The 27956-nt window shown below is 43.1% G+C and overlaps 1 protein-coding gene across 7 annotated transcripts in view; it reads right to left on the bottom strand.

Annotated features, from left to right (window-relative positions):
• Positions 1-14865: 14865 nt before the first annotated feature.
• CENPP (centromere protein P) overlaps positions 14866-27956 on the bottom strand; it is a 169710-nt gene continuing 156619 nt past the window's right edge. For 6 of the 7 annotated variants that reach the window (XM_072128263.1, XM_072128264.1, XM_072128265.1 and 3 more), the window contains exons 7-9: positions 19708-19787; positions 15500-15591; positions 14866-15075 (exon numbers count right to left, since the gene is read on the bottom strand). In XM_072128263.1, coding sequence (XP_071984364.1) covers positions 14942-15075; positions 15500-15591; positions 19708-19787 — 306 coding nt within the window. In that variant the 3' untranslated portion in view covers positions 14866-14941. Of the gene's footprint in view, positions 15076-15499; positions 15592-19707; positions 19788-24026; positions 24119-27956 lie in introns of those variants that run through there. The other variant, XR_011850380.1, reaches the window with a different exon arrangement.

Here is a 27956-nt window from a genome sequence, read left to right as displayed (position 1 = left end):
AAGGGGGGGGGGGCAAAAAAGAAAAAAACAACTGATCAAGGAGAATAAGAAGAAAAATACTACAGTCAAAATATTTAATTTGACTTAATATACATTAGATAGTAATGAGAGATCTGCACTAGAAAAGGGATTGTGCTTCTGTCCCAATGCTGAAGCTAACAAATTAGAATTATTCTTAGATCTAAATCAATATGTGCGAAAACTAATAGTAAAAAGGTATTTTTAAAAAAAAAGAAAGAGGCTTATACGAAGGAAGTTATAGAAAATAAAATAAAATTGAAGATGAGAGTTTAGTAAAAAAAACAACATAAAAACATTCTATCAATTAGTCCTCGAAAATCACAAAGAAAAACAAGAAAAATAGTAAAAATTATAAAAACAAATATAAAAGTGAACAAGAGGGACTAAAACGACTACAAGAAAATACAGATATAGTGATCCGGGCAGCAAATAAAGGGGGGGGCATTTTTATAATGTCCTGCCCCGCATCCAACAACGAAGCCCTGAGAATTCTAGATGACAATCGTTACTAACGACCCAACACCTGGAATCCAAAAGAAGATAAAAACATTCCTGGACATTGCCCAAAAGAAGAAAGAAACTTCCTACACATTCCTTTTCCGTCAACAGCTTATTTCTATTTTCTGCTCAAAGTGCACAAAGATGTAAAAACCGCCAGGGAGACCAATATTCTCCAGCATTGGATCATTAACAAGCAACATTTCACATTACCTAGATCTGCTACTGCAAAAATATGTCATTCAACTTCCCAGCGATTTAAAGGACTCCGACCAATTGATTAGAGAACTGTACAATATACACTCACCGGCCACTTTATTAGGTACACCATGCTAGTAACAGGTTGGACTCCCTTTTGCCTTCAGAACTGCCTCAATTCTTCTGGCATAGATTCAACAAGGTGCTGGAAGCATTCCTCAGAGATTTTGGTCCATATTGACATGATGGCATCACACAGTTGCCGCAGATTTGTCGACTGCACATCCATGATGCGAATCTCCCGTTCCACCACATCCCAAAGATGCTCTATTGGATTGAGATCTGGTGACTGTGGAGGCCATTTGAGTACAGTGAACTCATTGTCATGTTCAAGAAACCAGTCTGAGATGATTCCAGCTTTATGACATGGCGCATTATCCTGCTGAAAGTAGCCATCAGATGTTGGGTACATTGTGGTCATAAAGGGATGGACATGGTCAGCAACAATACTCAGGTAGGCTGTGGCGTTGCAACGATGCTCAATTGGTACCAAGGGTCCCAAAGAGTGCCAAGAAAATATTCCCCACACCATGACACCACCACCACCAGCCTGAACCGTTGATACAAGGCAGGATGGATCCATGCTTTCATGTTGTTGACGCCAAATTCTGACCCTACCATCCGAATGTCGCAGCAGAAATCGAGACTCATCAGACCAGGCAACGGTTTTCCAATCTTCTACTGTCCAATTTCGATGAGCTTGTGCAAATTGTAGCCTCAGTTTCCTGTTCTTAGCTGAAAGGAGTGGCACCCGGTGTGGTCTTCTGCTGCTGTAGTCCATCTGCCTCAAAGTTCGACGTACTGTGCGTTCAGAGATGCTCTTCTGCCTACCTTGGTTGTAACGGATGGCGATTTGAGTCACTGTTGTCTTTCTATCAGCTCGAACCAGTCTGCCCATTCTCCTCTGACCTCTGGCATCAACAAGGCATTTCCGCCCACAGAACTGCCGCTCACTGGATGTTTTTTCTTTTTCGGACCATTCTCTGTAAACCCTAGAGATGGTTGTGCATGAAAATCCCAGTAGATCAGCAGTTTCTGAAATACTCAGGCCAGCCCTTCTGGCACCAACAACCATGCCACGTTCAAAGGCACTCAAATCACCTTTCTTCCCAATACTGATGCTCGGTTTGAACTGCAGGAGATTGTCTTGACCATGTCTACATGCCTAAATGCACTGAGTTGCTGCCATGTGATTGGCTGATTACAAATTAAGTGTTAACCAGCAGTTGGACAGGTGTACCTAGTAAAGTGGCGGGTGATTGAAGAATGGAACAGGTACTGGTGTTTTGATCCAGACAAATGGGGGATCCTGCACAGCAAATATAAATGGTGGGTATATGGACACTGTTAACAACTCAACAGTTCCCAAGAAAGATGTGCCATAACAACCCAAGAGTAGTTTGAAAATGTAAACTTTTTTAATTACAAAAAGACCAGACACACAATGTAAAATCACCTAAAAAAGTGTACTATGACACTAAAAACTCTGTGCGGTGAATGCAATAAAATCACCAACACTCAACCCCTGATTGCACAAGTCAAAACAGTGTGAGCTCAACCATAGGTATGACACATCAAACCTGAATATAAGTATGTAAACAGTTAGTGCATATCAAATGACAATGCAGTATAGATCGAAAACCAATTCAAAGTAACCAATACTCTGTCTGAGGGATAGATTTCTTGAAAAAGGGTATCCCGATAGTATTCTAAAAACACCATACAAAAAAGCAAAATTGTATTCTAAAAAAGAATGTGTAGAACCAAAAGAAAATCGAAAAGAACCTGACATTAAATACGAGACAAACTTCATTACCAGGTACAACTCCCGACATGACACCATAATGCAAATCCTACAAAAACATTGGTTGATCCTCAAGAGAGATACTTACCCCTGAAGAAGTCGTCTTGCCCCATACACATCGTAGCCCCAAGTGTGCTGAAGCAACATAAGAAGGAAAACAAGAATACCACCAGCCTCATGTAATAAACCAAGATCCCTGTGTTGCAGTACAATCAAGATAGGATTGACGTTCAAATCCTAAAACACGGAAGAAACATTCCAAATTAAAAACAGAATGTTGTGTGACACCGATTATGTGATTTATTTAATTGAGTGTCGGATATGCCATCTCCAATACGTTGGAGTCCAATCACTTCGGAGAAGATGAAACGAACATAGAGAGAAAATTCGGAAAAATTTCTACTACATGGAGTCTCCAAACATTGTACATTATGCCATCCGAAAAAAAAGATGCCCAATCTCAATTACCATCCATGCTTCTGTAATTGTAGTTTTTAGAACAGGATTGTAGTCCTTATACGTCCATACATATTTCCATATATACCCTCATACAAAAGGAAATCAAAACAAGTAAAATAAACTTCTTAAAATAATCTCTTTAAATACATACATTTATGAAGCGCTTATTTAAAAAAAAAAAAAAATCCACTGTAAAAATTCAGACTCCAATATCAGTAAATCTAATATCCAACCACAAGATGTCGCCCATGAGCAATACTTCAGTTAAAACCACCAGCATGGTTTTGACCCATCCAGTAGTTGTAGTTCAGAGCACCACATCATGATTGTAGTCCCACGATCTCCGGTAAAGTCCAAAGGGAATAAAATAAATGTTTTATGTAATATGAATTTCTGTGTATGTAATGAAAGTGTTTGTGTAAATGATCTACCTGTATAGGATAACCATTGAAATCAATGTATTTTATATTTCTTTCTTTGTACTCGTCTCACTGAGTTTCATACTGGGACATTTCCGGTAATTTCCGGTAAATGACTCGTGTACCCCTATAAATTTCATGCTTGTGACCTATATACATATGAATCTGATGAAGCGCTCAGTACGAGCGCGAAACACATTATTCTAATTTTATTAATTTTTTATATACAATCATTTTATATAAATAAAAGAAGTTTTTATTCAAGCGAGCCAGCGCCATTTTTACGTTCTGGATTGGAGGAAAAACATATCCTCATTGGATACTGAAAGACACACATCAGGCAGGCACAGTCTTACAGTCCGGGGGTTGTCCTAGGGCAAGGGGAGTTGCCATGCTACAGCCAGACATATCTGGTTCCCAAGACCATTGGAAATTTATGTTTTTCAATGGTCTTATGCGCTACCTATGAAAAGTTAATTCAACCCCCCCAAAGAGGTCGCAACCCACTGGATGAGAACCACTGTGATAGAGGGATTTGTGATAGCTGTAGGATATAGGGCAGAGGCTAATGAAGTTTAATATAGAGAGATGTATGGTTAAGGTGGGCCATGGGCAGGCTATTAGAGATCAATATCCATGGCAGGCCTTTTTGTCTCTATGAGAGCTGCCATGGCGACCGATCGACATCCTCTAATGTCAAAAGGTTGCTGATTGGCTATCCAATATGGCGCCCTCACCGGCAGCATTGTTAGGTACCGCGTACGGGTTTGATTTATAAGGTTATCTGCTGTGATCGGTTCCAGCATACTCCCATGCAGCACCACAATGCAATGGAACTTCATGGTGTGTGAAGGGGATTAAAGGAATCCGGATGACAGCAGCGTCAAGCCGGTCCCTTGGGGAAGGGGGGCGGTTAAAACTCCAAAGGATTGAGTTCCTGTATCCTCTCTGTATCCTCTTCCACAATCCTACCCCTCCCCCCAGCTTTCAACTCTTCACTCTCCTCTGCCTATGTTATTCGAGCTAGAGGGAGGGGTATGAATGTTAGAATTGTTAGAATTTTTTTTCAAAATTCGCATGGGGGAGCCTATTGGAAACAGTTATCAAGTAAAAATGATCTTCATGATGACCCTTTCCCTTTAAACAGTGAATAACTTGGTAAAACTGCAGCAGAAGGAGGGCGTGGTCTCCGCATGGGAGCTTGCTAGACGTGCATCAACTGAGCTCCTGCTTACTGTGCAACATAAAGTGACACTTCATCCTCCCAGAACCCCTAAGGACCACTATGTCAAAGGTAAAGCCTCCAAGGCGACCCAGAAGCTGGTCCCGTCAGCTGAAGTTCCTCTGACCCTGCTTCCTCAGGACCCAAAAGCTACCAGAGGCAGAAAGCGCCAAGATGGCTGCTGAAACTTTGGCCCTGCACATGGAAGCCCCCACAGCCAGTCGACTGCAGGACATGGCAAATCCAGCATATAAGGGCATCTCTCCCAGCAGTGCTCTGGTCCCCACTTCTCCACAATCAGCTGTGGAGGTACATGACACGAACTGGGCCTCAGTGGGCAAGTCTCTCAGATCGGAGGAGAAAAAGGAGACCAGGCTCCCCCTGAATTGAATGCGGCCGCTGAGACGTTTGCGCCCCTCACCTTGGTCCAGAGCCTACAGCCACGGCCATTAGTAGCCTGCTCCCAGTGCCTCCATTACCACGTCAGGAGGCAGTACAGAACTGCTTCCCTGGGGCCTATTCTCCCACTGGTAGCCAGAGCCCTCAGATAAGAGCTGCAATGGGATTCATGGAATGAAGGTCAAGCTCCACAAACCCTGCACACCTCCACAGCAGTCACTGGGCCCCACAAGCTACTAGGTGGGCCCATCCTGCGGACCCCAGTAGAATCACCATCTGGCTCACGCCTTACACTCCCTCATGGGGATAGGCTCCACAGAGACTCCCAGGCTACTGGATCAGAGCTGGCCCCTCCTCACTGTCCAATTCCCCAGTGATGTTCCCAGATCCCCAATCCCATTTGAATATGCTGCACTGCAAGAGCCCCCCTTGACCAGAACTAACCTGCTTGACACACTAAAAGGCCTTCCTACTAGAAACTTCTTTGCCTTCATGATCTCCAGGAAGGAGAAAATACAACATCGAGGTTAAGATGAAGTGCACCCTGCTGTGGAACAACTGGGTTCTAGAATTGGCAACCTAGAGTGGCAATCCTCCTCGCACTTAGATCGACTTGACCGGCAAGTGACCTCTCAACAACATATTATCCGCTTCCTAGTCATGGAACACGATGACCTCAAAAAAAAGGGGACACTGCAACCATGTAAGGGTGAGGATCTGAGATCCATAGAGACACTCATCATTAATTATGACTCTGGGAGATCATCCTGACTCCCTTATTGAACTGGACCGCATTCATAGGGTCCTTGGCCCGAAATCTACTGACCCCATTGCTCCCCGAGAAATGGTGTGCATTCATCACTGCCTCCTCAAAGAGAGATTTATGCGTCAAATCAGTGAAAAAAAGACTATATGATATGAACGTACACCCATTCAAATTTTACCTGATCTTTCCATACCCTAAAAATGAAAAGAAGCATGAGACATTTGCTGGATAAGATCAGAGAAGTGGAAGTGACGTATGTTTGGGGTTTTCCCTTCCATCTGGTGGTCTGAAAATGAGCCCACACCCGGCAGGTCCACAATCCAACTGACTTGGCTGCCTTGTTTGAACTGCTGGGCACACTAACCTGTGAGGTTCCTGACTTGATACAAGCAGCGATGTTAGAGGACTTTGTACTCCTGAGAAGCAGCAGATGCTCTTGCGGGATTTATGGAAACTGAAGGCGCAGGTGGTCTTTCTTCAGGAAACCCACTTTTGTAAGGACAAGATCCAGAGCCTTGCTAGCCATGCTCCCATACTCCAGAGATTACACATACTATTCCTTTTCTTTTGTCTTATTTTTCCTTTTCTTTTAATTTATATAGCGCACACAGATTACGCAGCGCTGCACAGCGCTTGCCAAATCAGTTCCTGTCCCCATAGGGCTCACAATCTAATCAGTCTTCCACACACAACATGTTCTCAAGGCTTGACTATTTCTTAATTCACACTTCCACCTAGACAGAGTGACGGACGTGAATATTCATACCTCCTCTCTCCGACCACTCCCCCATTTCCATTTCCTTAAGTCTAGCTGCCCCCCTCTCACTTGATAAGGTGCTGGGTCCTTAATAACTCCCTACTTCAGGAATTATTTCATATACAGGAAGTTATCAGGGAACTGGAATATATCTTCTCATCCAACTCTGACTCAGTAATTCTGCTTATTTGTTGGGAGGCACATAAAAGCTACATCCAAGATGTTTTCATGAGAATAGAGGAGAGTGTGAACCGGGAACAGTACGGCCAAGCCACGGATCTGCTTTCACAGATTAAAGAAGTCGAGAGACAACATGAGACGATTCAAACCCCCACTGATTAAACCCTACTCCATGCACTTAGGGACCAACTTCGCACCTTATACTTATAGTGAAGGCAAAATAATCCCTGGCAAAATGTTGTAGGATATTTAACGAAAATGGTAATATACCCTGTAGGACCCCAGCAAACACCCTTAGAGCCCAAAGCTCTGTCAACTACATTCCTCATGAAAATAGTGTCTCCGCTATAAAAGTTACATCCCCAACTGGTATCACTCGGTCATTCCACGATCTAATATGCCTCACTATATTAACTGCAGCCACACAGACCTCCTACAACCAAAGAAATACCCGGCTATCTTGACTTGGATAATTTCCCATCACTATCTGTGGAGGAGAGTGAAAATCTAGAGTCCCCCGATAACACTTGAAGAGCTCAAGAAATCCCTGGGCCCAGATAGGCTTACAGTCTCATATTACAACTATTACTACTTTTATAGAGCACCTATCACTGGAGAAGCTTTTAATGCCCTGCCTGCGGGACATGTTATATAACCCCCCCCCCCCCGACCTCTCTGCGCCCACATAGTTGTTATCCCTAAAGAGGGCAAGGATCCAGCCTCCTGCGCAAATTACAGGGCAAACGCTTGGCCCCCTTATGCCGAACTTTATCCACTTGAACCAGACAGGCTTCATCCCCACTAGAAAGACCAGGGATAATACCACAAAGGCCAATAACATGATCCATCTTGCCAACCCGAGAAAGTCTCCCATGCTCATTCTCTCCACCGATGCCAAAAAGGCATTTGACCAGGTGGAATGGCCGTTCCTGATGGGCGGACTGGAACACCTAGGTCTGGGATCTAAAATGTTGGCCTTGATAATGGCTTTGTACTCCAGGCCTTAGGCTTCGGTAAGAGTTAACAGGGTTTACTCTGACTACATTGACATTTAAAATGGAGCAAGAAAGGGCTGCTCACTTTCCCCCTTATATTCGCTCTGAGAAATTAACCCCCCTGCAAGATATGAAACAGTCTAGATATTAATTGGATGCAGGTGGAGACCCAGACGGTCAAGATAGCGGCCTATGTGGACAACCTACTGTTTTTTCTAACATCTCCATTATTATCGATATCTAATCTTCTGAAAGAACAAGACATATATGGGGGGCTTTCTTATTTTAAGGTCAATATGCAGAACTCGGAGTCCATGGCTTCAATTAAATACCTGGGTATATTGTTGCCATCAGATGTAGATCAGATTTACAAGCAAAAGATCACTCCAGCATGTCCATGGGACTGTTTTAAAACAATTGTCTTCTTTATTTCTTGTTAATAAATGGGCCCTTATTTTATGTTAATACATCCCATCACTCACGGCAAACATGACATCAGAACGGACATAGTATGGATACAGACAGACACGGACTTGTTTACGGTTATGTCTCTAGCTTGTGCTTCATGTAGTTAAATCCAATACTCCTACTCCCACCTGGAGGTGGGCAGGGATTAGTGATCATGTGATTACTCCACCTTTACAAAGAATAGCCCTCATTCCCCATACGGAGTTACTATTAATCCTTGTGCACATATTCCTTATATGTAATATATAACATATAAAAAGGTATATACATAACACCTACATAAAACACTATACTGAAAAACCCAATTTATAGATGTATACACATAAATAAGGCCTTATTTCATGTTAATACATCCCATTTTTTAATGATTTAAATGAATACATAATAACGGGAGAACATCTTTCTATCTAATTTCCTCTGTGCTGCAAAGTATTAGACCCCAAAACCTGTTACACTAATGGATATAAATTCTGTGCATTAATAACAAATCCTGTTTAGGATTTAATCACTTGGGTTGTCTACTTTTTAGGATAAGTATCCAGTGTTTCCCTATCCATAAGTTTCCCAAAATATTCTCCTCCTTTAATGGGTCAAGATATTTTTTTTATAAACAAGATATATCCTTATTATGCACCTCCCAGAAGTGCCTGGACGCAGCCAAAATATTCATCATTGTTCCAAACACGTCCGACAGGGGCCGCCTGATTCTTACCTTCAATGGACAAGTGGTACAACCCACATACTGTACATGATATTAAATATACTACTAATGGTGTGTTACAATTTATGTAGGTCTTTACGTCATACCTAATACAAAAGATTGACTGTATTATCTGTTTTTAGGTATGTACACACTTTGCCCACATTTGTGGTTGCCTGGAACATGAAGCCAGGAACATCTATTTGTTTGGCTTCGATCACTACTAAAAAACATGCTTGGTAAAACTTGCATACCTATAGTAGGGGAACGTTAGTGCATTACAGCAAAATTTCACACCAGCTTTTAAAGATTCTGCCACCTCTCTATCCTACATTTCAAAATAGGGAAATATTTTCTCACAATGTTTCTCACTTTATAGAACTGTTCACTATATTTGGTAACAAATAGTAATAGAGTTTTTTTCCTGATCCCCGTCACGGGTGCTCCCGCGACCCATATCTCGGGTTGTGGTCTCACCCGTGCCTCTTCGTGTTCACAGACGCGGCGCTCGCACTGCTTACCTCTCCCAACTCCTGATCCCGGTCCTCGGCCGTCTCCTAGCCTCATAACCTTAGAGAAAGCTTTCCTGATGCCCTGTGTGATAATGCTGATTTCCCATTGTGACCTCGATTCCGTTCCTGACCTCGCTCCTGTGCTGCCCGTCCTGACCTTCCACTGCGTCCCAGACTTTGATCCTGTGCTGCATGTCCTGACCTTCTGCCTGTCCCCGACGACGCTTCTGCCTCACGATTTTGTACTTCGCCTTGGCCGCCACAGCGGACAAAGTCGTGCCTGTGGAGCGATCTGGTGGTACCACGGCGCAGCAAGTCCAACCCGCTTTGTGGCGGGCTCTAGTGAAAACCGGGTGCCACTTACACTCCGTCCGTGGTGGTCCAGAGGATCCACTACCACTGATCCTGACAATCCCTCTTTAACTTGAATTTATTCTAATTTTTTCTCTTTCTTCTTCTCTTTGAATTTAGCATGCTTCTGTGTGTATCTTATTTACTCTCTTCTTTGCCTTTTCTAAGTCAAATTCCATGTATTTTCTCTCTCTCAGTCCTTTGCCTCCTACAATCAGTACATAGTTAGTCAGCCAGTCCCCAGTATATAGCATTTCTCATTCCCCAGTATATAGCCCGCATCCTGCCCCCGGAATATAGCCAGCTCCTTGCCCCGGTATATAGACTGCCTCCTGCCCCCAATATATAGCCTGCCTCTTGCCCCCAGTATATAGTCAGCCCGCTGCCACCCAGTTTCTAAAAAAATATAAACTTTGCACTCACCTGTCTGAAGCCCCCCGATGACATCAGTGTGTGCACCGTGGACCTGCGCCGGTAACTGGCAAGAGGCAAGAATATAACCTGCCTGGGGGCGTCGGAAAGGCGAGTATTGATTTTATCGGCTTATACTCTAGTATATATGGTAAATGTGAGGTTCTTAGCGCACAGTTATATAAATTGTGTGAGCCCATCTGCCACGTCACGGAGGCCTCACTCAGATGAGTCCCTACCCTAAGACTTTACTTGTATAAGAGGAGATTTTGGATTGTATGTGAACCACAGAATCACATAGTTTACTGCAAGGCAATATGGCTACCAGGACATAAGGAGAACATAACCTCCTTAATCCTATGCAGTGTGTTCTCATAACCCAGTCACTTGAAGCAGTGTTTGGTAAGTGACCTATTAATCACTGCTTCCTCTTTAAGGACAAGTTTAGTGCTATATACATGCTATATATTCCTATGCTGTATATAAAGTGTTAGTATAGGGACCCACCGTAATAAGACCACAGAGTTGTTGGTGGGATGAAATATTTCTTAAAGAAAAACAGTTCTTTATGTATTTTTAAATGCTATTGTGCAATGGTAATGCTGTAGTTTAGTTGATTTTGGACAGAATACCCAATGAGCAATGAATATCACATTTTCACTACTCTATTAGTAAGGAAACGGGGTTATGCTGTGAATTGCAGTTTACTACATTCCAAAATTATACTTTGCTGAGACAAACAGCAAAGAGGGATCCAAAGTGTTTGTGACAGCTGTAGATTATTAGAGAGCTGGTACACAGGGCCAACCTAAGCATTAATGCTCATACAAGCATCATATAATTGCACAGGCAATTTTACTCCAGTTTTGGCCCTCAGCCATGCTCTTTGTCCTCCGGTCTGGGACTTACAGAAGCAGCCGTGTTTGGGTCTGGGGCCCGTGGAGGCAGAACAAAGAAAACAGACCGTAAAACAGACAGTAAAACAAAGAAAACGGACCGCACTATCCACATGGAAAACTGGCAAAGGTGTGTAATAATCCCACCGCATGTCATAGGGCTAAAAGAGAAAAAAATATATAATAAAGAATGGATAAATATACTACCATATCCTTTCAAAAGAACATTTTAATAGCTTATTGTTTATTTTTATATGTAAGGTAAAACGTGTGGGTACATAAGTACATTTTAGCAGCCTAAACTAGGCACCTAGTGTGTGTACAATAAATATGATCGGAATTTTCTTTCGAAAGGATGTGGTAGTGCATTTATCCATTCCTTATTATATGATCCGGCCTGGGGCCCGTGGCGGCAGCCATTCTCTGAACCGGGCCCTTCTGCGCCAGCCATGCTCCGGTCTGGGGCCCTTCTGCGCCAGCCATGCTCCGGTCTGGGGCCCTTCTGCGCCAGCCATGCTCCGGTCTGGGGCCCTTCTGCGCCAGCCATGCTCCGGTCTGGGGCCCTTCTGCGCCAGCCATGCTCCGGTCTGGGGCCCTTCTGCGCCAGCCATCCTCCGGTCTGGGGCCCTTCTGCGCCAGCCATGCTCCGGTCTGGGGCCCTTCTGCGCCAGCCATGCTCTGGTCTAGGGCCCGCAGCATCAGCCATGCTCCGGTCTGGGACCTGCTATGTTATACTCCAGTCTGCCATCTGCAGTGTCAACCATGCTCCAGTCTGGGGCCGTCGCCGTCAGCCATGCTCCAGCCTGCGGTGTTAGCCATAGTCTGGTCAGGGGCTCGCAGTGTCAGCCATAGTCTGGTCTGGGGCCCTTCAGCGGAGGCAGCCACGATCGGGTCTGGGGTCCGCACTATAAGCTATGATCCGGTCTGGGGCCCGCTGCGTAAGCCATGCTCTGGTCCGGGACATATGGCATCATCACAGTGTCAACCATGCTCTGGTCTGGGGCCTGCGGCGTCCGACATTCTTTGGCCTAGGGCCCACAGTTTCAGCCATGCTCATGCCTGGGGCCTGCAGCATCAGCCATTGTCCGGCCAGGTCCCCATGGCGTCAGCCATCCTCCGGTCTGGGACCTGTGTCATCGGTCATGCTCTGGTTTGGGCCCCCGGCGTCAGCCATGCCCTGGTCTGGGGCCCCCGGCGTCAGCCATGCTCTGGGGCCCGCAGCGTCAGTCAAGCTCCGGTCTGGCACCAGTAGAGTCAGCCATGCTCCGATCTGTGGTTCAAATCTGTCTCAGGCCAGCGGCATCAGCCTGGGGCCAGTGGCGTCAGGTACGATCCTGCCTGGGGCTAGTGTCGTCAGATCCGATCCTGCCTGGGGCTAGAGGCGTCAGATCCGATCCTGCCTGGGGCTAGCACCGCCGGGTACGATTCTGTCAGGGGCACATGGTGTCAGCCATGCACCGGTCTGGAATCCACTGCGTCAAGCATGCTCTGGTTTTGGGCCTGTGGCGCCTGACATACTCTGGTCTAGGGCACAAAGCGTCAGCCATGCTCAGTTCTGGGGCCTCCAGCATCAGCCATGGGATGGAACGAAAATGTATCCATGCTGTTCTCCCAGGCCCTTCTCCTGGGAGACCATGTTTGTGTCCCCGAACCAAACCTTTTCTCAATTTTCATTATCCAGGGGTGAATGGCTTGTGTGCAACCTGCATGGGCAGCACTGCTTTAGAGATGGGGGGGGGGGGGGTCAACTTTGGGTGTACCTTATATACTCGAGTATAAGCCTAGTTTTTCAGCACAAAAAAATGTGCTGAAAAACCCAAACTCGGCTTATACTCGAGTCAAAAAATAAATATATCTAAACTTACCTTTCCGGCGACCCCTGTATATCTTCTGTGCGATCTGTCCGGCAGCGGCGGCAGGCTATATACACTGGGGCAGGGTCTGGCAGGCAATATACACTGGGGCAGGGTCTGGCAGGCAATATACACTGGGGCAGGGTCTGGCAGGCTATATACACTGGGGCAGGGTCTGGCAGGCTATATACACTGGGGTAGGGTCTGGCAGGCTATATACACTGGGGCAGGGTCTGGCAGGCTATATATACTGGGGCAGGGTCTGGCAGGCTATATACACTGGGGCAGGGTCTGGCAGGCTATATACTGGGGAGGCTGTGACCAATGCATTTCCCACCCTCGGCTTATACTCGAGTCAATAGGTTTTCCCAGTATTTTGTGGTAAAATTAGAGGCCTCGGCTTATACTCGGGTCGGCTTATACTCGAGTATATACGGTAACTGTTTTAGGGTGAACCGCATTGTATAAAGGAAGGGCATCAATGTTGAAAGGGGAACACTGTTATTGGGGAAGGGAGCATCAGCGGTGCAGTATAGAGAGAAGATGAGCTACTTTAGTATGAAGGGGGGATGCTTTGTAGCAGGGGAGCCCTATATATGAATTCATAAGGGAGTACTGTATAGCAGTACGGTGGTTTAGGGGCAGCACAGTGGCTTAGTGGTTAGCACTACAGCCATGCAGCGCTGGGTCCTGGGTTCAAGTCCCATCCAGGTCAAAATGTGTAAAGAGTTTATCTGTTCTCTCTTGTGTTTGTGTGGGGGTCCTCCGGTTTAGCAGTACAGTGGTTTAGGGGTAGCACAGTGGCTCAGTGGTTAGCATTACAGCCATGCAGCGCTGGGGTCCTGGGTTCAAGTCCCATCCAGGTCAACATCTGTAAAGAATTTGTATGTTCTCTCTCTATACTAGTGTATTCAGCCTATGTTCCAGTGAACCTCTTGGTTACATGAAATTCTTCCATAGTCTAGTGGATAGAGGCTTTTTATCTCGATTGCAGGTGGAGTGTGGAGGTTGTAGGTTCAAATCCGGGGCCGGGCAAAATATTATTTAATTGAATTAAATAGAGACCTTGGGGGAGATTTATCATTAGGTAGGATTGTGAGCAGTAGTAAATGAGCCCCATAGACAAAGGGCCCCGCAGACCGCACTTTCGTCGGACATCCTGACGATTTCTGTTTTGTGCCGCTGGGACAGGGATTTAAAAGGGGTTTTTTCATCTGGCTTTCATGCGATTTGATAGATTCAGACAAAACGTGGGATTTAACTTAAAAATTGTGTCGCAAGCCATGCACTTGCATACACTGGGAAGAAGAAGGTGAACTTCGGCGGACCTGATCAGGGAAGCGATACATGCAGGAAATCGGGGGCACGATCTTTATGAATCGTGGCAGAGTTCATCCTCGTCGGACAGTCTGGATCGGGAATCTGGATCGGGACCGGGTAAGTAAATGTGCCCCTATGTGTTAGACTGGCAGGTTGCCAACAGTAGGATTTATAGTGCGGTGTACGTCCAGTGATAAATGCCTTCTGATGTGAGTGCTCTATGCGAATACACTGCACCAGTCGCACGTATGTGAAGTTATCTTCACAGAGGAACATTTTTCCCGTTGATTGACAGTTATCCTGTTTACAAAATTTGCAAGTAGAACCTCCCATGAAATCCCTTTATGTACCCCACAGCCCATATACAGTATACATATCAGTAACTACGAACCTAATATAATAACTGTTACCAGGAATGTGTTTGAAGAGTACATTTTCTGCTGATCTATAAACCATGTAGAGTTAACTTGGATTTTGCTTTTCTGTATTTTCCCTTGTTTGTATTTAAAGGTTGTATTTCATTTCCATGTCTTGGTTAATGATGTACAATGTGCCGTATTTACTGTACATAGAAGAGGACTTGTGAATATGGTTTATTAAGTGCATGCAACTAAAAGGTTCATATTGAATAAAACATTGTGAGATCTTTCTTCTATTCGTTGCTCTTCTTCAGGCAGAATGAGTGAATGATGTTCTCAATGGTTGCTTGGAGGCCAAAGGTTTTGAGCAGAGTTTTGAAGCTGATGCCCGCTTTTTCCACCAATCCAGTTTTATCGAGGGTGATTGCTGCACAATATATTATTCAAGTGTTAAAGGGGTTTTCCAAGTTATCATTTTCAAATACAAATAAAAAATCTGGACCTACTGTTTATTTCTGCAACAACCATTCCAATAAAGACTTGAACAGCAGGCTGTCTGTAGTTTGTTGTGCCCCGCTATACAATAGTGAATGTGAGTATAAAAGTCTTACTTTTGCATTGAAGATAATGGGAATATTATTAACACTAGTGGCTGTTTATTAAAGCCCCGATATAAGCTATACATAGTTTTACCCATAATGTGAGGGGGATGTTAAACCAAGAGAACCCATTTAATGAAACCTTATTTTTCATATTGTGATATTTTCCTTATTCTATGGATATTCACAGCATTTCCACTTAACTTTTTTTTTAATCAAGGTGAAACATTTCTCAGAAATGAGTATCTCTACCTTGTTCTGGTATCTTGGGCAATAAATCCAAGACTGGTGTCACTGATCCATCTTCATTTATTTCTATTTTCCATACAAGTATCAATTCACACCTGTACCAAGAAAAAAAATGATGTTATGTCAACCTTTAAACAATTCAGCAAGAGTAGAGAATGACGAACACAACAAAATCCACTTTCCATAGAGGACTGTGACAATACAGTCCAATGAAAATGATTTAATCCAATGAAATTACATATATTAGCACAATCACCTTCAGCAGTTTAAACAAATAGGAACATTCTGAATGGCTCTATATATATGTCCCCATTAATGGCAATGGCATACCATGATTTATTTAGCCCATTCAGTGCAAGCCACAAATGGCTTCTTACAGCATTTCTAAGGCCTTCAGCTCAACAATATTCTTGGGGTTGCAAATACAACCTTTGCCTTCAAAGCCCACCACTTTTTTATGTGCTTTCAATTTGGGATAGCTACTTCAGAATTTTCCAAGACTTCTTCAGAAATAAGCATTTTTGAGATCACCGTCTTGTTGGAAGGTCCAGTGTAGCACAGTTGTCAGACTTCTAGGATTTCCTGATACTTAAATGAATCCATCTCCATGCTCTCGTATTTACTCCAGATTACCTGGGGTGTAAAGATTGTGGATGCTGTGACAGTGCCCATAGGTGGTGCGGGTTCCCTCCATCATTCAAGAAGGTGGTCACACCCCAGTCTAGTATAGCATAGTCTATGTGTGCGTCACATGTACAGTTTATTATAAGAGAGGCTGCTGTCACAGATATGTCGACCTGTGGCTTGTCTATGAGACACACCGGAGCAATGATGTCATTGGGGCAGATTTATCAAGCAGTCTGAAAGTCAGAATATTTCCAGTTGCCCATGGTAACCAATCACAGCTCAGCTTTCATTTCACCAGTGCTCATGAATATTTTAAAGGGGAGCTGTGATTGGTTGCCATGGGCAACTGGAAATATTCTGACTTTCAGACAGCTTGATAAATCTGCCCCATTGTGTCCACCTGCGTTTTTCAATAGATGTCTGAGTAGAAGCGGAAGCTACAAAACCCCAGGCACCTGGGCTTAATTATATAATCATTTATTCAGGGAATATAGTATACACTATTATATAGTACATATTGAGGGGTCATAGTGTATTAGTTAATATACGTAGCTGGAGGACAGTGTGGTCAGTTGTGAGACTTTTGTGTTCTCTACAAGCAAAGTGGGGGATGCTATACTGTAAGTGGCTGTGGTATTTTTAGGGTCTTAGTGGGGAGATTTGATGCAAGGAGCAGAAGACACTTTGGTGGCAAATTCTGCACCGATAAGTCATGGCTGGGAGAAGTCATATACCTGATGAGGAGTCCACCGGGATGAACAACAGGTCAGACCAAGCTCCTGCAGAGAGAGGAGGCTGTAGCTATGACTGACTGTAGCTTGTATATAAACAGTGTATGTGAGTATCTGTATAGTGTTTGCATGGTATATGTGCTTTATCAAGTATAAGTATAATGTGCAGGATGTGGACAACAACAAAGGTTCTAGTATGGCGTTTCACATAAAAGAAGGCAAGTGGAGTGCAGCTCAGGTAAATGAAGTACCGTATATACTCGTGTATAAGCAAAGTTTTTCAGCACAAAAAATGTGCTGAAAAACGTCCCCTCGGCTTATACACGAGTCTATTATTAAAAAAAAAATTACCCAGTTAAAAAAAATAAACTTAAATACTCACCCTCCGACAGCGCGGCTCCCCGATGTCCCCGATGTCAGCGCGTCCTGTCTTCTTTCTTCTCCGCGGCTCTTCTTCTTTCTTCCGGCATGGATGCGGCCATGTTTTCTTCATGGCCGCGCATAGTATGACGTCAGCAGCGGACGCGTCATAGTATGCGCCTGCTAGAAGAAAACATGGCCGCGTCCATGCCGGAAGAGAGAAGAGAGAAGGGGAGCCGCGGAGAAGAAAGAAGACGGGGCGCGCTGACATCGGGGAGCCGCGCTGACATCGGAGGGTGAGTATTTAAGTTTATTTTATTAAGGGCCGTGGTGGCAGGCTGCTGTATATTACTAGGGGCTTGCTATATACTACTAGGGGCTTGCTGTATACTAGGGGCTGAGGTATACTACTAGGGGCTGCTGTATATTACTAGGGGCTGCTAAATACTACATGGGGGCTGGCAGGCTGTATTCTTCTGGGGGCTGGCAGGCTGTATACTACTGGGGGCTGGCAGGCTGTATACTAATGGGGGGTTGACCAATGCATTTCCCACCCTCGGCTTATACTCAAGTCAGTAGTTTTTCCCAGTTTTTGTTGGTAAAATAAGGGGTCTCGGCTTATACTCAGGTCGGCTTATACTCGAGTATATACGGTATTCAATCTGTTAAAAATTCATGTTTAACTCATCTTCTTAAAAAATTTATAAATGCATCGTGGAGACAGGGGACATGGAAACACAAGACACAGGAAACAAAAAAACGTAGCCATGAGGGTGCATTCACACATAGCATTTGCGATGCAGTGTGTTTTTAAACGCATCTCTGAAATGAATGCATTTTTACCAAGCGTTTAGCTGGTTTGAAAGCGATTTACATCATTGCTGGAAGTGTAAGCAGCTGTGAAAATGTTAACAGATGTTTTAACAATGAAGAGAAACGCTTTCAAACCAGCTAAACACATGGTAACATGTAAAAATGTGTTTCAGACGCATGGATTTCTGGGATGCATTTAAAAACACATCCAAAAATGTCACTTATGAACGCACCCTAACCGTCTGAGGATCACTAGATCCAAAACCATACTGGTAGGTTGATTAGGTTGTGAGCCCCATCGGGTACAGGGACCGATTTGGCAAACTCTGTGCAGCGCTGTATAATCTGTGTGCACTATATAAATGAAGGAATTATTATATCCAACTCAGGCAGAGCACATATATTACATCGCTATCAGGCAGAGCACACAGTATACTGGTATCAGGCAGAGCTCATATATTGCATCGCTATCAGGCAGAGCGAATATATTACATCACTATCAGGCAGTAGAGCTGTAGAGGTGGAGCTATGTTGGCTCTGTAGGTCATAGTTATTTTAAGGCGGCATATCCTGGCTTACCAAGCTCATACAGTGTCCGACTCCTCTAGGATTCTGCCGCCCTCTATCGTCCACCAGGGGGCGCTGCCCAAAGCAAGTTTCTCAACTCGCCTGATGGGTGATGCGCCCCTGCTCCTAGTAGGCAAGGGCATAATTAGCATCCCGAAGCACCAAACTTTCTTTTCTAGTTGATCCCGGCATGTCAAGATTAGCAATGCACAGCATTGGGGTCATAGTGAAGAGAAGCTGGGGTTATTATGAATAGGTTTTGTTAATGTCTTTTAGGTGATTGGTTTAAATATGACAGCAGACCCTCAGTAAAATAAATTTTACATTGTAATTTTTGAATAGTTGAGCCAAGATGGTTGTTGTGAAGTGGATTGCTAGAAGTCCTAATAAGTTTGGACATAAACTCTACAATGGAGAATGATGAAGCTTTGCCATACACTTTGTCCTCTACAGCAGAGAAATGTCCATGCTTGGTATTGGAAGTTTGAAGTTTTTCTACCTAGACTGTCAATCTTCGTAATTATTTATCATCAATTAGTAGTCAATGCTGCATAGTCTTATAACCAGCACTGTGGTACCCCATTCTCTATGTGTATGGGGTAATAAGATCCAAAGTACGATCTCTCTTATTAGTGCTAGAATCAGGGACAGTGCACAAGGTAATAGAACAAGGTTATTAGCATTCCTCATCTTGCCCCAGTTAGGATTTTTTATATACATGTTAGTCTATATGATTTTATTTAGCTACAATTACAGTTACGTTTTAGCCTGCCATTTTTCTTCCCCATATTCCTTCTCTCTTTTCCTTATGAGGAATTGTCACTATATTGTTGGTGTACACATAGGCAGCATTAAATTTGGGATATTGGGAATATTATATAGTAATTTGTATATAGATCATGCCTATAGAAGATCTGAATGATGACCAATGGAGATAAATATTGAATGTAATAAATTGACCCTGCTGTGTTGATCAATGACAAAATTGCAACCAAACTTGATGAAAAGAGGTATATTTCAACAATATATATATACAGCCATTTCTACTGGACAAGACACATTTTTTGGTGCAAAAAACAATATCAGGTAATAAAAAATACAAATTATACATACCCAGGGAGGTCTGGGTTCATCAGAACCATGTAATCTGCAGTAGATCCCAGTGGAAGTCCTACAGCAAGTGGATATGTGTCCTAATCAGAAACACAAATGTTTTTTTAATGAGCAGGAACATCAGTGATAATTAATAACACATTCCTCACAGATGGATTATTGAAATATAAATCAAGATCCTAGCCCAAATATAAAGGGTCAATTGAATACAGGAACCTCGAATAACCTGAAGGGTGATGCCACAGGGGCAGATCTGTGTATAACCTCATGCACAAGAACGTTATTTGGGGACATGTGTGAGCCAGTGTTTCAGCGGATACCACATGTTCCCATTAATTTCTATGGGCTCACACTTATTAATATGACAGTGCATGCCTCTGTATAGGGAGCATATAGCTCATAAGGCTTTGTGTTATTCAAGTAGACTTTGAGCTGAAGTAGTCACCAGTGCTGCAATACCAGACAAAGGAGAACAGAAACATGTTTTTCTCATAAACGAAAAACAACATTGACAAAACAAAACATAACAAAAACCCCACAAAATAAAAAAAAACAAATATTGACGTGTATGAGCCTATTACATAAGGTAATTTCTATGACTTACATATAAATGTGATGTGATTTGGAAACTCCTGTTACACGCAGTATTGTACAATAGCAGCAGGGGGCAGTGTAGCCTCTTTAGAGATGCCACTTTTCATAGACTTGAAGAATACATTCTTATGAAACAAGTTTTCATTGAGCGTTGAACAGATGTTCAGGTATGATGTTATATGGACATTAAAAAGTCTCTCAGTAATCTCCCCTGCAGGGATCTTATACTTTTTATCATTATGTGTATCATCAGACAAGGAAACACATTCATCTCACTGGAAACTGCAACGTGTCAGGACAAGTAGCAAAATAAATGCAACAACTAAAATACGTAAAAGAACATCATATCCAGAAATGTTTGTCATACTGGTAAAGGGGCTGTACCAAGATTAATTGTTATCCCCAATCATTGCAATCTGATCATGGGGCACCAAACACTACAACCATGGTCCATCATCATCATTGCTATTTTGAGACCGAGTCCTGTCCCTTCTAATTGGTTCTATTCTCTCCATCCTGACGCTTTATTGTCTATGGGAGGGATGCCAGAAAATGACAAGCACAGCTCTCTGCTATCTCCAGCATGTACCTTACACTACAGTTATTAGAACATCCCAAATAGGTTTTCTAGGCTACAACTATAAATAAATAGGGGAATAAGTATTGGAGCACCCAGCTACACCGATCGCGGGTATTACTGGAATAGGCCCGTGATCCCTCTCCATACACCCGCAGCCAACGTGTCACCTACATATACGTCACACATCGGTAGAGACCTCATCCTTCAGATTCCATCAGGTTTATGGCTTTGTGAGCAGCAGAACTGGACAAACGGGAAGCTAAACACAGATATATCATTCTACCAGTGCCAGTTTTCACTATGTTTTGCAGTGCCAATTGCTTCACACATTAATTATCTGGTGCAAATGGCACTGCAAAACATAGTCAAACACTGCGTGCCACTATTGAATTATCGGGCGCAACTTGCACATTAGTGAGGCAAGCTGCACAGAAGCAGTTTTCACCACTTGTAATACATTTGGGCCATAGTTGCAAGCTACAGAAAAGAAAGATCAAGTTCCTGCCCATTTTTTTTTAACTGTCTGCACATCGAGTTCTGTAGCTCATAGATAAACAGATGAACCATAAGCTTCATGGGATTTATATTTTTAACCCCCTAATGACCAGGCCCTTTTTCTTTTTTTGTGCTTATATTTTTCACACAACACACATTCAAAAATCCATACATTTTTTATATTTCCATGTAAAGAGCTCTATGATGGCTTGTTTTCTGCATAACAAATTGCACTTCATAGTGATGGTATTTAATATTCCATGTCATGTACTGGGAAGTGGGGAAAAAAAATTCCAAATGCAGAGAAATTGGTGAAAAAATGCATTGCGGCTCTCAATGTGCACCCTAAATAACACGTCTATTTTGGTCGGTGCGATCACAGGGATACCAAATTTGTATAGGTTTTATAATGTTTTCATACAGTTACAAAAATCAAAACATCCTGTACAACCCCCCCCCCCAAAAAACTTTATTTTTGGCGTCTACTGGCGCTAATAACTTTTTTTTTATACTTCAGTGTACAGAGCTGTGGGTGGTGTCACTTTTTGCGACTTTTGATGACATTTTTAATGCTACCATTTTGAGGACTGTACAGCCTTTTGAACACTTTTTATAGAACTTTTTATATTTTTCAAAATGGCAAAAAAGAGGCACAATCCACTTTGGACACATTTTTCCGTTACGGGGTTAAACGCTGGGAATAATCGTTATTATATTTTGATAGATCGGACATTTTGGGATGCCATGATAACAAACATGTTTATGATTCTTACTGTTTATTTACTTTTATATTTGATGTAGGGAAATGGGGGAGATTTAAACTTTTACTTCTTTTTTACTATTTTTTTTATATAACTTTTTAAGCACATTTTTTTACCATTAAGTCAGACCTTTCAGGGTACTGTAGCCCTGCAGGGTCTGATTGCTAATACTACTGTATTGCAGTATACACTCACCGGCCACTTTATTAGGTACACCTGTCCAACTGCTCGTTAACACTTAATTTCTAATCAGCCAATCACATGGCGGCAACTCAGTGCATTTAGGCATGTAGACATGGTCAAGACAATCTCCTGCAGTTCAAACCGAGCATCAGTATGGGGAAGAAAGGTGATATGAGTGCCTTTGAACGTGGCATGGTTGTTGGTACCAGAAGGGCTGGTCTGAGTATTTCAGAAACTGCTGATCTACTGGGATTTTCACGCACAACCATCTCTAGGGTTTACAGAGAATGGTCCGAAAAAGAAAAAACATCCAGTGAGCGGCAGTTCTGTGGGCGGAAATGCCTTGTTGATGCCAGAGGTCAGAGGAGAATGGGCAGACTGGTTCAAGCTGATAGAAAGGCAACAGTGACTCAAATCGCCACCCGTTACAACCAAGGTAAGCAAAAGAGCATCTCTGAACGCACAGTACATCGAACTTTGAGGCAGATGGGCTACAGCAGCAGAAGACCACACCGGGTGCCACTCCTTTCAGCTAAGAACAGGAAACTGAGGCTACAATTTGCACAAGCTCATCGAAATTGGACAGTAGAAGATTGGAAAAACGTTGCCTGGTCTGATGAGTCTCGATTTTTGCTGCGACATTCGGATGGTAGGGTCAGAATTTGGCGTCAACAACATGAAAGCATGGATCCATCCTGCCTTGTATCAACGGTTCAGGCTGGTGGTGGTGGTGTCATGGTGTGGGGAATATTTTCTTGGCATTCTTTGGGCCCCTTGGTACCAATAGAGCATCGTTGCAACGCCACAGCCTACCTGAGTATTGTAGCTGACCATGTCCATCCCTTTATGACCACAATGTACCCAACAACTGATGGCTACTTTCAGCAGGATAATGCGCCATGTCATAAAGCTGGAATCATCTCAGACTGGTTTCTTGAACATGACAATGAGTTCACTGTACTCAAATGGCCTCCACAGTCACCAGATCTCAATCCAATAGAGCATCTTTGGGATGTGGTGGAATGGGAGATTTGCATCATGGATGTGCAGCCGACAAATCTGCGGCAACTGTGTGATGCCATCACGTCAATATGGACCAAAATCTCTGAGGAATGCTTCCAGCACCTTGTTGAATCTATGCCATGAAGAATTGAGGCAGTTCTGAAGGCAAAAGGGGGTCCAACCCGTTACTAGCATGGTGTACCTAATAAAGTGGCCGGTGAGTGTATATCAATACTACTGATGATTTCTAATAGCCTGCCATCTGCTGGCTATTAGAGATAATTACATGTGGAAAGGACAAGGAGTCTCAATGAGACTGACTGCCATGGCAACCGATCACCAGCCTCAGATAATGTCACCGGGAGGGAGGGGGGGCGGCGATCGACCATCCAAGATAACAGAGCCAATGTAATGGCAAGTTAGGGGCCGTGGTCGGGTTTTACCGCGGCTTAACAGGTTAACTGCTGCGGATGGTGTTTGCACTGGGCTGGCAGTAACAGGCGGGTGTCAGCTGTATTATAGCTGTATGGAGAGAGCTTGGCCTGGGATCTCTCTCCATACACTCCAAGCAGCACGAGGATGATATAATTCATCCTGGTGCGTGAAGGTGTTCATATGACACAAAGAATATTTGTAGGTGCTATAGAACAGAAGATTGGGCTTCTGAAATGACACTACCCCTGCAACCACTAAACTTGACTCACCTCATGTGATAATGAGTCAGGGTGAGAAGAGTCAGATTTCCCTGACATTGGTGGTCAAGTAACTTTAAAGAAATTATCACCAGGTTTTTTTGCTGAAAAAAAAAACAATTATAACATTCAGTACCGTGGGAAAGTTGGGTCAGACTAGCTGCCTAAATCAACACATTAGACACTGAGCTTGTAATTACAAATGGAGGTTATTCAAGTATGACTAATCAACCTGAGCTGCATCACTCATAGACAGCAGCTGGGGGATGGTGCAGCAATTGATTATTCTGCATTCAGGCACAAGCCATGGATTACATCATCCTCTCATGCAGAGAAAAACTCACGTTCTTGGAGAAGCGCTGAGCGAGCCATAGAAGTGACAGAGCTTCATTATCATGTTGTGTGGACACATTTCAATTTAGTGATGAAAGCAACTTTAATTTATTTGGATCTGATGGGAAACATTATGTTTGTAGACAAAAAGGGGAATGACTGAACCCAAAGTATGTAAAGACATCAGTGAAAGGTGTTGGAGGAAGTGTGTTGGTTTGGAGAATGTTTTCTGCAGCAGGAGTTGGAACTTTCATACGGCTACAACACCTTTTTTCCCCCTTAGGTTCAGAAAGCAATTTTCATGCAGCACAATGCCGCCTATCACACAGTCAAATTGGTAAAGCAGCTCCTTGAAACAAAAACATTGAAACAATGAAATGGCTTGCACACGATCCTGATCTAATAGAAAACCTCAGGAAAATACTTGACAAAGTTATGGCCAAGAAACCCACAACATCAAAGAACTGTGGAAGAGACTGGAAGAAGAATGGAATGAAATCCCACCAGAGAAATGTGAGCAACTAGTGATGTCCTGTGGCCACAGATGTGCTAAAGTTATGCAAAGCAAATGCCTGCACATTTCCTACTGATTGGTGACTATTGTAACCTTTAGATGATTTAGTTAAAATTTTTCTGTTCTACAATCATTTGTATTTTAATTATCACTTTTTAATAAAAATTTGATAATTTTGTAAACCACTGTTCGAGAGGTTTTTGATCTACAGTGTAGATTACTTCTGTAGACTTGCTGCAAAGACTTACACTTGTTCTGTGTGTCCAACCACACCTGGTTTTGACTCACAATAACCAATGCAAATAACTGAAGACCAAACAGAGCGAACTGGGGCCTAAGGTTGATGCCTATTTAATGGCTGCTGACATACAGTTGCTCTCCTGATATAGGAAGCGACTTCCCCCCTTCCCTTCACAGACAGGCAGGAATAGGACTTGCTCCATCTTTTGTGGTGCAGGCAGTCTGCATGTTTCCATTAAAGTGGTGCATGCACCGCAACATGAATATGCCCAATACAAGACGATGTGGGTACAAATCACCTGAAGTTTGTGGTGCTAGCTGAAGACAAAAGCACAGGGTCATGTGCATGAGGCCTAAAAGGGAGAAAACAAAATCAGAAGCAGGGTGGGGATGGGACACATTTAATGACTACAATGGACCCCTGCCTCACAGGACTCACAGAATTGACAGGTTCCCTTCAAAATGTTACAAGCTTTATTAAAGTCACCTGGAAAGTCATCTGCATCTAGTATTTCTCAGTAAAGTTGATAACGTGGCTACGTCTGGCTAAAATTGGTGTATGTGTTTTAGGCCAAACATCAAAGAAATGGATTTTTAATAAAGCATAGTAAACTTAGAAGAGAACCCGTCTGTTTTCTGGATTTAATTACAGTATCAGAATATTGTATTTTTGGAACCAAAATGTGATGATTTTACCTTTTTCTCTTCGTACTATATTTCACATGTTTTGTTCATACCCCATAAACTTCTCATGCTTCAGGCACCATATGTTAAGTGTGTATCATAATCTTAATTGTTCAATTGTCTTTATAATTTATGAACTGTATGATATTATTTATCCCACGGGGAATATTTATTTATCTATGGATAGCGGATCCGTGTCATTAAAGGGAGCAATTGTGGCCATACAAAGCTGCAGACACTGTAAGCTAGCACAGTGCAAATCTGTGCAACCATACCTCCGTTTCAGTTGTCAATAACAGCATGACTGTGAAAAATGTACTTATATTCCAGGATTGTAGCTGGACTTGCACTGGTGATTGAGACCTCCTTATGTAAACTAAAAGTAGGGGGAAAAAAACAAAACAAAGGCAAACAAGAGGACGGCGCCTCGTGTGATGCTGTGAGGATAAGGAGAAAGAGGTACGTATGGTATCCAATGGAACCACGCAGAAAATAAAGGGGGTATGTAGGAAGTGACCCACCCCCCTAGAGGTGTGCTCACCTTATTATAAGGTTAATGCGCTTATAAAGTATCCGGAAGCTGCCCTTCAGAGTGCTGGTGTTTAACCTAAGTTAAACCAGTGATCCAATAGACAGAAGGGGTGGTTTAGAAATCCTTAATTTGGCGGATTAAGCTGCCGCTGAAAATCACCTCATATTTTATCCAATTGTACTTGAAGAAGGGCTGATTAGCCCGAAACGCGTCTACTATGGAATAAAGCATTTTAACCCTCTTGAAGATCCTTGTCCGAATAGCGCCGTTCCAGCCCTCTTTTGGTTTTCTAAACCACCCCTTCTGTCCTTATGTAAACTGGCAGAGAGGGGGTATAAGGTGCCTTCTGCTCCAGAAAACAGTCCGATAAGACATAATGAATCTTCCCCAATCTGTCTTTCAATCCATGGGATCCTTCAGCCATGAAGGTTCTTCATTTTTACCACTGTTATTCCAGATATATGATTCAAACAGGTTGAATTAAAGTCTATTTTAAAATTGTTTGACACATCGGGGCACATTTACTTACCCGGTCCTGCGCGATCCCAATTTCAAAATGTCTGCCTGAAATCTGCACATCTGCCGCGATTCAAGAAGATTGTGCGCCCGATTTCCTACTTGTGTCGCTTCCCCGTTCAGGTCTGCCAGAGTTCACCTTCAGGTCCCCCCTCAGCTCCCCCCCCCTCCATGTGTAAGGTATCTCTGATGGCTTTCAATGATATATCCAAGTCATCATTAGACAAAAGGTACTTTTCTAATTGAGATTGTTCACCGGACAGGCCCTCATCTAGATTTTCATTAAAAGAGAAGATTCAAGAAGGCGATTCAGACTCTGCATCTAATTCTGAGGGAACATACCTTATATACTCGAGTATAAACCTAGTTTTTCAGCACAAAATTTGTGCTCAAAAACCCTAACTCGGCTTATACTCGAGTCAACTAAAAAAATAAAGACAAAACTCACCTTTCTGACGTGACCCGTAGGTCCTCTTCTGTCTGAGACAGAAGAGGACCTATGGGGGACGTCGGAAAGATGATTACAGTGTTATTTTTTTTTTCTACTACAGGGGTTGGGCAGGCTGTATGCTACAGGGGCTGGCAGACTATATACTGGGAGGCTGTAACCAATGCATTTCCCACCCTCGGCTTATACTCGAGTCAACTAAAAAAATAAAGACAAAACTCACCTTTCTGACGTGACCCGTAGGTCCTCTTCTGTCTGAGACAGAAGAGGACCTATGGGGGACGTCGGAAAGATGATTACAGTGTTATTTTTTTTTTCTACTACAGGGGTTGGGCAGGCTGTATGCTACAGGGGCTGGCAGACTATATACTGGGAGGCTGTAACCAATGCATTTCCCACCCTCGGCTTATACTCGAGTCATTAGGTTTTCCCAGTTTTTTGTGTTGAAATTAGGGGTCTCGGCTTATACTCGGATCGGCTTATACTCGAGTATATACGGTATGTTTTTTCTAGCCCTTCGTCTTTCATTAGACCTTTTAATTAATCAAATATATATGATATCTTTTCCTTCATAATTTTCTTTCTTTTTTTAAATGTCTTTAAAGGGGTATTCCCACAAAGGCAAAATTCTTAATTACATTCAAAATAAAAAAAAAAACACTTTGTAATTTGAAG

This window comes from Engystomops pustulosus, chromosome 10, assembly GCF_040894005.1.
Source record: "Engystomops pustulosus chromosome 10, aEngPut4.maternal, whole genome shotgun sequence".
NCBI lineage: Eukaryota > Metazoa > Chordata > Amphibia > Anura > Leptodactylidae > Engystomops > Engystomops pustulosus.
Note: the sequence above shows the minus strand (reverse complement) of the source record. Positions and strands in the feature narration are given on the sequence as shown.